This window comes from Equus przewalskii, chromosome 1 (genome assembly GCF_037783145.1).
Source record: "Equus przewalskii isolate Varuska chromosome 1, EquPr2, whole genome shotgun sequence".
Taxonomy (NCBI): Eukaryota; Metazoa; Chordata; class Mammalia; order Perissodactyla; family Equidae; genus Equus; species Equus przewalskii.
Window position 1 is genome coordinate 132,786,595 of NC_091831.1, and position 12,132 is coordinate 132,798,726.

The 12,132-nt window shown below is 45.8% G+C and overlaps 1 protein-coding gene across 1 annotated transcript in view; it reads left to right on the forward strand.

Moving 5' to 3' along the window:
- The window catches only part of MYO1E (myosin IE), a 190,737-nt gene extending 179,706 nt beyond the window's left edge, over positions 1 to 11,031 (forward strand). Inside the window, exons 28-29 of the mRNA XM_008526764.2 lie at positions 4,910 to 5,079; positions 9,908 to 11,031. Coding sequence (XP_008524986.1) covers positions 4,910 to 5,079; positions 9,908 to 9,984 — 247 coding nt within the window. The 3' untranslated portion in view covers positions 9,985 to 11,031. The remainder of the gene's footprint in view (positions 1 to 4,909; positions 5,080 to 9,907) is intronic.
- The last annotated feature ends 1,101 nt before the right edge of the window (positions 11,032 to 12,132 follow it).

Below are 12,132 nucleotides of genomic sequence, written 5' to 3' on the forward strand. Positions count from 1 at the left end.
AGTATGCAGACTCTTAAGCCAGCGCCCGTTTTCCTGCTGCACAGTGTCACTCCATCAGAACCTGCGGATTGAGGCCACACGGTGTTCCTGGGCCTGGTGCCAGGTCTGGGGGTCACAGTGGTGAGCCCAAACAGGCCGTGGAACCTACTGTCCTCATAGGGAGTCAGCTAAATAGTGACACAAGTGCCTTTACCCTGATCCCCTGCCCTGAGCAGGCATAGGCTACCAGAGGATGTGGCGGGGGACTGAAACCAGATCCAAAGGTGAGCAGGAATTAGCAGTGCTGGTTGGGGGTTGGGGACAGGCCAGGGGAGCATGGCCAGACCAAGGGATCAGAAAGGTCAGTGTGGCTACATCTGGGAGCCGTATGCATACGCCACGGTGCCATCCAATGATGAAACCAGCAGGAATTCCAGGAACCTGGATCAGTCGTTTCGTGGGAGTGCTGTCAGGTTAGATGATGCGATATCTGTGAAAATGCCCAGCACAGTGCCTTGCCCAGAGCAGGCATAGCCAGGGCGAGTTTATCTGTATTTTGTAAGGCTACAGGCAGGGGTTCCAGACGACATGCCATCTGTTAATCTAGGAAGAGTGAAGACATGCCCAGATGTGAGAAAGAGGCGGCCGTGGCTGGCAAGAAGGAGCCCTTTGCTGGAACGGGCTCACTTTGGGACACGCTGCCCTACTGGAACGGTTGTACCCCTTCCTGTCACAGAGGACATTTAAACAGGAAAGAGCCAGACAATGGTGACCTCAGGGTTGCCTAAACAGACCCTTCCCTGATGCCAAGGGCAGAACTGTTCCCCGCCTCCAGCCGCCCTCCCCAGTCCCCATCAAACACAGTCCACACTCTGCTCCCCAGCAAACTATGTCGCATCTCAAAACTGCCTGGACGTGCCCCCGCCCCGGAGTGTGGAGTGCAATGCACCCCATTCAGCCAAGTGATAAAGTGTGGTAGCGGTTGTACAGGGCCTGGGAGAATCAAGCTAACTGTTGCCAAGGGCCTACACGGGAACCCAAATTCCCCAGTAATCCCTGAGGTTTTCCTTTGGTTGGTTTTCCTTTGACTTATCCTGAGGAAGTACCCTCTGATGCCTTGGGACAAAAGACCATGTGATGGCTGTGCTCACACAGGTGTTGAAACATCCTCCTCCCTCCACCCGCTCCTCCCCTCTGCCCGGTTCTGCTCGCACACAGGCTGGCCCAGGTCACTCCGGGTATCAGCAGCGCACTGCAGAGCCCAGAGGGGCCTGGGCAGCCTACTTGTTTATTTCAAAAGCAGCTTTTTTGAGATATAATTTACATACCATAAAATTAACCCATTTAAAGTACAATTCAGTACTTTGCAGTATAGTCATGGAGTTGTGCAACCATCATCATAATCTAATTTTTTTTTTTAATATTTTTTTTTTCCTTTTTCTCCCCAAAGCCCCCTGGTACATAGCTGTGTCTTAGTTGTGGGTCCTTCTAGTTGTGGCATGTGGGATGACACCTCAGCATGGCTTGACGAACGGTGCCATGTCCGCGCCCGGGATCCGAACCGGAGAAACCCTGGGCCACCGAAGCAGAGCATGCAAACTTAACGATTCGGCCACAGGGCCGGCCCCCACCATCATAATCTAATTTTAGAACATTTTTGTCATCCAGAAAGAAACCAGTCATTCTCCCAACCCCCAGCCCCAGCCCTAGGCAACCGCTAATCTACTTTCCATGGATATAGATCACCCTGTCCTGCTAACATTTCCTGTTAAATGGAATCATCTTTCTTTTAAATTTACTCCTAAGTATTATATTCTTTTTTGTGTATTGTAAATGGAATTCTTTTCTCACTTTCATTTTTGGATTGTTCGTTGCTAGTGCGTAAAACTATAGCCGATTTTTATATATTGATCTTGTATTCTATTATCTTGCTGAACTTGTTTTGGTAGTTTTTTATTGTATTCCTGAGGATTTTCTGTGTGTGAGACAGTCTCATCTGCAAATAGTAGTATTTTCACTTCTTTTCCAGTCTGTATGCCTTTTTTTCCTTGACTAATTGCTCTGGTTAGAGCTTCCAGTGTGGTATTGAACAAAAGTGGAGAGAGTTGCCATCCCTCTTTTCACCTTAGGGGGAAAGCATTGTCTTTCACCAGCAAATATGATGTAAGCTAGGAGTACGTGCATAGGGGGTCCTAACCCCAACCAGGGCTCAGGGGCTTCCGTGAAGAAAGGTAGGAAGGGGCCAGTGTGGCCCGTGGCAGGACGTGAGGCTGAGCACCAACAGGGGCCACATCTGGCAGGGACTTTGCAGGCCCCAGGAAGGGTTTTGGTCTATTTCCCAAGAGCAGAGAGAGGCTGTTAGAATGATTTTCAGTGGAAGGTGAGGTAAACTAATAAACCCCGAGCTGCGGTAATGTTCGGGGAGCCGAGATAGGAAGCAGCTGGCAAGAAAGACATGACGGAAGAACTGGGAGGGCTCAGTCAAAGCTGGAGGCGGATGGGCAGAGGAGCCAGGGAGGTGACTCCCGGGATGGCTGCAGGGAGGATAGTCCCACCTTTCATGGGGTCACCTGTCTTTGCCTCCCCACTAAGAGGCCCCCTGCTTGGGGAATGTACCTAAGTCCCAAGACTCCTCCTCCAGATGCCTCATCAATCTGGACTAATGGTAGGTTTTTCCCCTGGACATAGAGAGGCCAACTCTCCATCTGCGAGTATTTGGGGAGTGTGTGTGTGGGGGGGGGGCACATGTGCGCATATATGCACGTTCCCTCCCAGCCCTGCTCCCTGGGGCTGCCAGGTGGAGGCTTTCCTCCCTCCCGCGGTGCTGTAATGTGCCCCCGCCCCGTTCCGTGTTGCTGGGAAATCAGATGACTTCTAGTATCAGGCTAATGGCTCTTACTAACCAAAGGCTGACACATCCCTAATATATAGGTTGCTTAATTAAAAGCCTGCTCGCCTGGCCAGCTTTCAGAGAAGCAAGCACTTCTCAAGCAGGGAATGGGAATTTCCAATAGACTCGGGAGGAAATGAAGTCACGCTAACCATCTAAGAGATGCTTTTCCTCTACAATAAAAGAAAAGGGCTTGCTGGGGGTGGGAAGGTGGGCTCCATTCTGAGAAGAATGGAGCTTGGGGTTTGTTCCTTCCCACACTGGGAGCCCCAGGCAGCACCCAAGGAACCCTGTTCCTGCCAGGGATAGTCCTACCACCCAGCTGGCAGCCAGGACCCCTCCCCCATAGCCTTCCTCTCGTAATCTGACTTGCTCATCAGCACCCAGCTAGCATCTGTTATCACAGCACCTCAGCAAGGACAGAGGGCTCTGGCCTCTTGAGAGCACAGCTCAAAACTGGGTGTGCTTTTTCCTTCCAGAACGCCGACCCTCCCCCATCCCACAGGTGTTAACAGACCCCACCAGACCTAACAGCCAGCCCCACCATGTTGAGTTCAGCCCAACCCCTCTTAGAGGAAATCTTAAGTTTCTTTTATAAGCAAATGAATGTAGGCTTTACTTTAATTTGTCCTTATGCAAAGTGGAGAAAAAATGTTTTCTATATCTCTATTTCCTTTTTTTCTAAATGTTTTTTATGAGCATATTTAATAAATAGCTGTTTCCGATAGAAGTTGAAAGATCTCACTAAATAGGAACAAGCTATAGTTATGTGCCTTTGAGACAACATGAATGGTGAGTGGAGACAGTACAGTATGTAGGAAGAATACATTCAAAGCTAGAAGCCCTGGTTTAGGGTTCTGGTGCTGGAGAGATTTTCGACGATCACGACCAGGGGGAGGAAGGGATACCGGCATCCAGTGGGTAGAGACCAGGGCTGTTGCTAAACACTCTACAGTGCACAGGACAGCCCCCCAACACAGAATTATCTGCCCAACGTGTCAATAGCGCCGATGTAGAGAAACTGCTCTGAATAAACTCTTTCATAAGAACATTCACAGGGGACTGGCCTGGTGGCACAGCGGTTAAGTTTGCACACTCTACTTTGGTGGCCTGGGGTTCGCCGGTTCAGATCCCAGGCATGGACCCATACACTGCTTATTGGGCCGTGCTGCGGTAGGCGTCCCACATATAAAGTCGAGGAAGACGGGCAAAGATGTTAGTTCAGGGCCAATCTTCCTCAGCAAAAAAAGAGGAGGATTGGCGGTGGATGTTACTCAAGGCTAATCTTCCTCAAAAAAAAAAAAAAATTTCACAGGAGCATTTTTGTGTAAGAAAACTGCAGTTATCCTGAATGACCATCAACAGTGGACTAGAGGAGTAAATTGTGACATATTCATGCAATGGAACAGTATAAAGCAACAAGAATGAAGGAGCTACAATGACGTGTGTCAACAGGGTACCTCTCAAAAATGGACTGAGCCATAGTAGGATGTGATTCCTTTTATACAGTAAAAAAAAGAGGAGAAGTACATGTGCTGTTTAGGGATACTTCTGTGTGTGGTAAAACTGCAAAGAAAAGCAGAATTATTGATAGGAAACGCAGAGTAGTTGTTAACTCTGGGAGGGGTTGCCGTTGAAGAGAGGCTCCCGCAGGCTTCCAGGGCACTGGCCAAAATTCTGTTCTAAAGTTGGGGGAGGGTGATAGAGTCGTGACTATTTGTCTTATTGTCCTTTAGATGTATAAATATGCTTTATAAACTTTTGTATGAATATGTGTCTTTCCCACATTTCCTTCCATGCTAGGGACGGAGTAACAGCAGCTAATGTTTATGAAAACCTAACGATGTGCTTTTGCAACGACCTTGTCAGCGAGGGCGTTTTATTCTCAGAGAAGGTTTAGGGAGTGACACAGCCTTCTAAGGGTAGAGCTGGGGTTGGACTCAAGCAGGCCAGTGCCGGCCCCATGCTCCAGGCCACCACACAGTGCTGCTGTGTCTCCTCTTGGGTCCCATCTCTCACCTGCCTCCGCTCTCTCCACAGGGTCCGGAGACAAACGACCAGTCGGCCTCCCCCAGCAGGGGGCAGACCCAAACCCCAGCCCAAGCCTAAGCCTCAGGTGCCACAGTGCAAGGCTCTGTATGCCTATGATGCTCAGGACACAGACGAACTCAGCTTCAATGCCAATGACATTATCGATATTATCAAAGAAGGTAAGTGCGTGAGTGGCTGGCTGGGCAGGATTGCCTCCCAAAGAGCATGTAGTCACATTGCTATAAAAACTAGTTTAAATATGAAGGGAATTTATGGGCTCTTCTAACTGAAACTTGCAGAGGTAGGTCAGGCTTTAGGCTCAGTTTGATCAAGACTCCAGCTTCATTTTTTTTTTTAAAGATTTTATTTTTTTTCCTTTTTCTCCCCAAAGCCCCCCAGCACAAATTTGTATATTCTTCGTTGTGTGTCCTTCTAGTTGTGGCATGTGGAATGCTGCCTCAGTGTGGTTTGATGAGCAGTGCCATGTCCGCGCCCAGGATTCGAACCAATGAAACACTGGGCAGCCTGCAGCAGAGCTCGCGAACTTAACCACTCAGCCACGGGGCCAGCCCCCTCCAGCTTCATTTTTTTAATGCTTCTTTCAGCTCTGCCCTTTTCTTTGTATTTGCTCCCTTCTCAGGCTATTTTCCTCATGGTAGCAAAATGGCTGCATCAGCCAATAGATCAAACCATGTTGGAAATCTGCTTTATCTCTGACACTTCTCTCAGCCATTGGACAAAAGTCCTAGGTTTCACTCTGATTGAACCAAATTGGTCATGTGCCCATCTCTGAACCAATCTCTGTGGCAAGACAAAGGCTGTACCCTGTGTCGGGTAGGCCTGATGGGGTCTGCCCTAGGAAACGGGTCTATCCCACCCAAACCTCATGGCCACCTCATAATTAAGGTAGATGGAATGCAAGCCAGGGAGGCAACCCAAAGCATCCTTTCTAAAAGTGGCCTGTGGGCTTGGCGTAATGCTTTACTAATTGGGTAGAGAAGATAAGTTAGAATATCGTATACCTATAGTCAAACATTAGTGTTTATGGAAGCATAAAAAACAAAGGTAACTCCTGACTTAGGATGCTAGAAAAAGCACCATGAAGGAAATGACATTTGTGCTGAGGGATGGGGAGAGAGACGGAGAGAGAAGCCATGGAGGCTAGAAAGAGCAGGTCGTTTTAGGAAGATGAGCTGATGCTTGACCACGGTGCAGCAGCCCCAGGGAGATGTCCTGGGAGATGAGATAAGCTAGGAGCGGCCTGAATGTCAGGCTCAAGAGAACTTGTGAAGACAGTATGGAGCCCTCCGAGGTTTGTGAGCAGAGCAAGGCCAACCTGAGTGGGCAGTGCTCCTTGGCGAGTTTAGCTTTCAGGAAGAGGTGGCCAAGGACAGCTCAGGAACCATGCTTTAAGAAGTTCCTTCATCACATGAGCTCACTCTAGGTCCCTGGACCAACTCCCTTCTAAACAGCCTCTGGGCATTATTTTTATCTCTTTTAACCATCTAGTTTTCTACAGGTTTTAATATTTTAAGCCATTTAGTATCCTTCTTTAGAAGTGTCAGAATGAAAATAAGCATTGAAATAAACTCTTAGTAAACACAAACAGGATTTTTCTCACCAGCTTTGTTCAGCAAAAATTTTGGAAATGACCTAATATCCCATAACAGGGATTTGTTAAATAAGCTTTGCTGTATCCATTCAGTGAACTTGGATGCAAAAATTGTTTTATTAAAGATAATGATGTAAAAGTACAGTATATTTATTGAAATGGAAAAATGTTTGTGGAAAAAGTTTATAGACTGGACTATAGCCTCATTTTTGTAAAGATATATAAAATGCATATGGCTATTTGTGTGTATGCCTATATTTTCATGTATATGTTAGAAAATGTTAAAGTGGTCTCCTTAAGTGTTGAATTTTAAGTGAGTATTATTTTCTTTTTATTTCTCAGTATTTTCAAATTTTTTTAGAAATAATGTGTATTGAGTATAACTAAAACAATTAGAAGTTATCAAAACGTGATGTTATCACTGTAATTTACACAGTGTGGTGTGAGCGCAGGAATAGATATCCATTTGTGTAAATGGGATAGAATAGAATCCAGAAACAGTCACGTGTCTATAGGTATATAATATATGATAAATGTGGCATCTGACATCAGGGGAAAGCATAGACAATTACTTTCCATTTTGGAAATAAAGTTAGATCTCCACCTCATACACAAAATAAATATCAGATGAATTAGAGATCTAAAAATCTATCACTATATTATAAAAGTCTTACAAGGAACCTTAGAATATTATATTAATCTTTCAGTGGCAAAAGTGTCTCTAGGAGACATAAACGATACAGGATTTAACCTCATAAAAAGGCTGAATTAAAACCGTCTGTATGGTAAACAGCACCAGAAGCAAAGTTAAATTATAGAAAACAGACTAGGAAAAAACATTCTATGCCTCCTAATAGCTCCTCCACCTGAATAATGAGACAAACGGTCCCGTCCAGAAGTGGATGAGGGCTCTTGAGGCAACGCACACCAGAGCCTCTCGAATCGTCGGTGGAATCAGAGCAGAACATCTCGCCTCTGGTTAAAGTATGTACGGTCCACATCCCCTTGTCCACATCCTTAGAGCTAACTAAGTGCCAGATATCAGAGATGGGAGCCTTTAGAAAGCTAATAAAGGTGTGTGTGTATATATATTGTATCGTATCATATCATATATTATATCGTTGTGTTATATTATATTATAATTATATTATATACCCCCCTTGTGGGCCCCAGGGCAACACATAGATCAGACTCAGTTTTTCTGCCGTGAGACATGAGCATTCATACTCCAGGAAGAGGTGTCACAAACAAACTCACGTCAGTTCAGGCCAAATTTTGCCATCAAATGAGTTACAGAAAACTTTTAATTTTCAGAACTTTCTGGATTTTTTCATCACAAATGAAGTGTGGCCTGTAATATCTGTCATCACTCAGAGAAATAGGTTCCTTCTTTCACTGTTTACTCCTAGGATAGACTTTTGGGGAGGAAATTTAACAGTATTTATCAAAATTTTAAAATCCCCCTGTCAAAAAGATTGCTTTGAATTTATATTTAACCCCTTCCACCAAGATAAATTCCAAATAAATAAATATTTAAATGTATAAAATAGACGTCAAAGCCCTAGAGGTAATTATGGGAGTGTTTTCTTTTTTTACAACATCATTATGGGAAAGGATTTCTAAAAATGGGAAAAAACCAAGAAGCTGTAAAATAAGAGATCATTTGATTCAAATACTTAAATTTTAAAATATAAAAAATTAATAAAAATGGGAGGAGGGATATTTGCAACTCACAAGACAAATTCACTAAGATATATGAACAACTTGTAATCAACAAGATAAAGACCAACATCCGATAGAAAAATAGGCAAATGCTGTGAACAGGAATACATGGAGCTGTCGAAGAGAATATGGAAGCTCTTTATACACTGATATGAAAGGACCTATAGCGTATATTATTAGGGTTAAGAAGTGCAGAACATGTAATATACATAGTATGCTATTTGTGTACAAAAGGGGGTAATTTTTTTTTAACTTTCTGTTGAGATTATGATAGTTTACAACCTTGTGAAATTTCAGTTGTACATTATTGTCTGTCCGTCGTGTTGTAGGTGCACCCCTGCACCCTTTGCGCCCACCCCCAACTTCCCCTTCCCCCTGGTAACCACTAATCGGTTCTCTTTGTCTACATGTTTAACTTCCGCCTATGAGTGGAGTCATACAGAGATTGTCTTTCTCTGTCTGGCTTATTTCACTAACATAATACCCTCAACGTCCATCCATGTTGTTGTGAGTGGGACGATTTTATCCCAAAAGGGGGTAATTTTTATAAATACTTTTATATCCGTGAACTACCTCTGCAAGAAAGTACAAGAAGTCGGTGATGTTGCTCGCCCTCAGAGAAGGGGTTGGGTGGCTGTGCTCCCTGATCATCATTTTGTACTTTGGGAAGTACTGCACATATGAAAGTATTACCTATTACAAAAAATAAATTATATTTTCTTACAAAGGGTAATAGAAGGTCCATATTCTTTGACCGAGAAACCCATCCCAGAGAACTACTTGCACATGAGCATGAAGATCTGTGTATGAACGTTTATTGCATTAATAGTGACAAATTGGGAACAAATGTCCATCAGTAAGGGAATGGTTATGTAAATTTTGGTATACAGTGCAGCTGTTTAAAAAATGGGATACAGACATGGAAAGAGTATATCCATTAATACTGAAAAGCAAGATGCAGAATAGTAAGATATAGGATGGCCTGTTTCTGTTTAAAATGAATACATGTGTGTATGTTAATAATCACTGGAAAAGGTCTGGAAGAATCTATACCAAATTCTTATTGCCGGTGAAGGGTCTGGGATTAAGATGGGAAGGAAGGATTATGAAGTGGTGCAGACAGGTTCTCCCAGAAGCAGGGGCTGAGGTGGCGTGGGGAATGTGGGGGGTGCGGGGGGTGGGGGGTGGGTAGCACCTGTGAAGGGAAAGGGGAGGAAGCCGGATTGGGTGCCATCAGACCACAGCGCCAGCCCACAGGCTGCCAGCCCAGCAGGGGCTCCAGAGCAAGGCCTGCTTGTTGGGGAGGCTGAAACGCCCATGCCTGGCTCAGGCAGTGGCCCGAGGCTGCCCCAGAGGATCAGTGGCCTCATCTCAGAGGCTGGGCTGCCCTAAAGGGTGGCCAGCTGAGGACTGTCAGCAAAACCCCTCTGGTGGCAGGTTCTTCCTTGATGGGGACCCTGAGTGGCACATCTGTGTGTCTGCCATGGGGGAGGGGTTACTTTTTACAAGATACTTTTTCATTGAAAACAAAAGAAAATAAAGAAGGAAAAAAAGAACGTGGATGGAGCCAAGTCAGCACTGCCCGTTTGATGCACCCATGTTAGTTGGGTGTGTGTGGCCCGGGCAGAACGGCCTTGCCCGGCTTCACGCTCACCGTCTCTGTCTCCCCGCAGATCCTTCTGGCTGGTGGACGGGTCGACTACGAGGCAAGCAGGGCCTGTTCCCTAACAACTATGTGACCAAGATCTGAGGCGCACAGAGACTCTGACGCACGGGGCGAAGGAGCTCCAGGCACAGACAGGGGAGGGGACATTTGGGGCTCTCCTTCTGATCCATAGTGAGCAATTGCTTCTGCAAGACCTGGAGTTATTCTGGCGCCTTCCCCATGGAGGACATCAGAAAGCTGCGTTGGGGACAAGGGAGTGTCGCTCCATAAATTATCCTAAAAGGTAGCCTATTCATAGGAACCCAGGAAGACAAAACAACCACCCCCTAAGATTTATTTATTGTATTTAACCCTGGCGAGAGGACAGGCAAGGTCTCCTCAGACCTCGTTGGCTCTGTCAAAACAGTAACCTGCTCGCTCACCAGGTCCAGGGAATGGCTGTAGGTGGCCGCTGACAAGTGCCTTGAGTTGAAGAGCACATCTCTTGCATCCCTCTTTTCTTTACCTGACACACACATTCCTCTCTGCCACCTTCCCTCGGGGTGGACCTGCTCTCTGCAGGCTGGGCTTGGCATGAGTGGGCACTTCCAGCGCAGACGCCCAGGGTGGGCGTGGCCTGCAGAGCCCACAGGTGCAGAGGGCCCTGGTTGACACTTTGCCGGGACCATCAGGGCTGCGGGGCTGGGCGGGGGCGGGGGCTGGGGCTGGGCTGTCAGCCTTGCTTTCTCTGGGTCTTCGGTTGGAATGTGGCTGGCCCATGTTGGTTTTGTGTTTAATGCTGTACCTATTACGAGAAGGATCTCTTTTTTCCAAGCTGTACATTTATAAAAACAGATCATATACTGTATATATAAAAATCTTGAGATGGTAGAAACATGTATGAATGTACTAAGTAGTAGTCCACTGTACTTATTCATAAGGTAGGTTTTATTACAGAACTCGCACCAGGTACTTACAAACGTGCACTTCTCCTTTTCAGCTCTAGAATCAGTGTTCCTGCTTTCTAGCTCGGTCCCTGCCAACCCTTCCCAACCCTCTTTCCCGCTAGGTAATTTTCCTCTGCCCCCCCCCCCAACCCCACCCCGTGTCCCTCCCCCAACCTCCTAAATAAATAAAGGAACCAGTGAACCACCTTGTTCTTTTGTGACATTTGTTATGGGTTGAATTGTGTCCCCCGCCAAAAGATGTGTTGCAGTCGTAACCCCCAGTGCTTCAGAATGTGACCTTATTTAGAAATAGGGTCATTGCAGAGGTAATCAAATTAAAACGAAATCATTAGGATGGGCCCTCAGCTAATATAACTGGTGTCCTGACAAAAAGGGGACATTTGGATACAGATCGACATGCAGAAAGGGAAGATGACGTGAAGAGTCAGCCATCTTCACGCCAAGGAGAGGGCCCTGGAACAGGTCCTCCGTCACAGCCCTCAGGAGGAACCAAGACGCCTGGCACCTGCATCTCGGACTTCCAGCCTCCACAATTGTAGGAATAAATTTCTGTTGTTAAGCCACCCAGTTTGTGATACTTTGTTAAGACAGACCTAGCAAACCAACACAATGTTTAGCGCAGTAATCGTGACAAGTTGGAAACAATGTAATGTCCATCAGTAAGGGGATGGTCATGGGGAGACTGTCACTTCTCTACCTCTCCTTCTCCCAGTTGCCACAGCCATTCTTAAGCTATCGGGAAAGTAGGGTCTGACTGGCACACACCTTCTTGTCATTTCAGGATCCCCAGGTCCATGGGAAAAAATGATCAGGGGTTATGTATAAGTGAAAGAATGTATGTGAATTTGGAACAAAGTAAACCATTTAATTCTGTTTTACTTCAAGAATACAGAGCAAACTTCATTCAGCAACAATAACAAATAATGTTTAAAGTATATTTTAGCTCATTTTGTGACCAAATAAGAGAGTGAGGAAAATAAAGCCATAATGTGATGACACGAGGAAAGGCAATCTTGTTGACACATAGTCTATATTTTACAAAAGACTTTCATATTTCTGGACTCACGGAAAGTGGGAGGAAGGAGAGAACTGGATTTCAAACCGAGGGGCATCATGGGCTCCCCCACAGCCTCAATGCACAGGCTGCTCTCATGGGCAGCAACACCAAGATTACCTTCCAGTGGTACCGTACACCCCTGGCTGGCTGGGACAAGCTTTTGTTTTTCCTCTGAAAAATCAGTCCCGGGATAAAAGAAACATGACTTTAAAAGAATTTGTGCCTGAC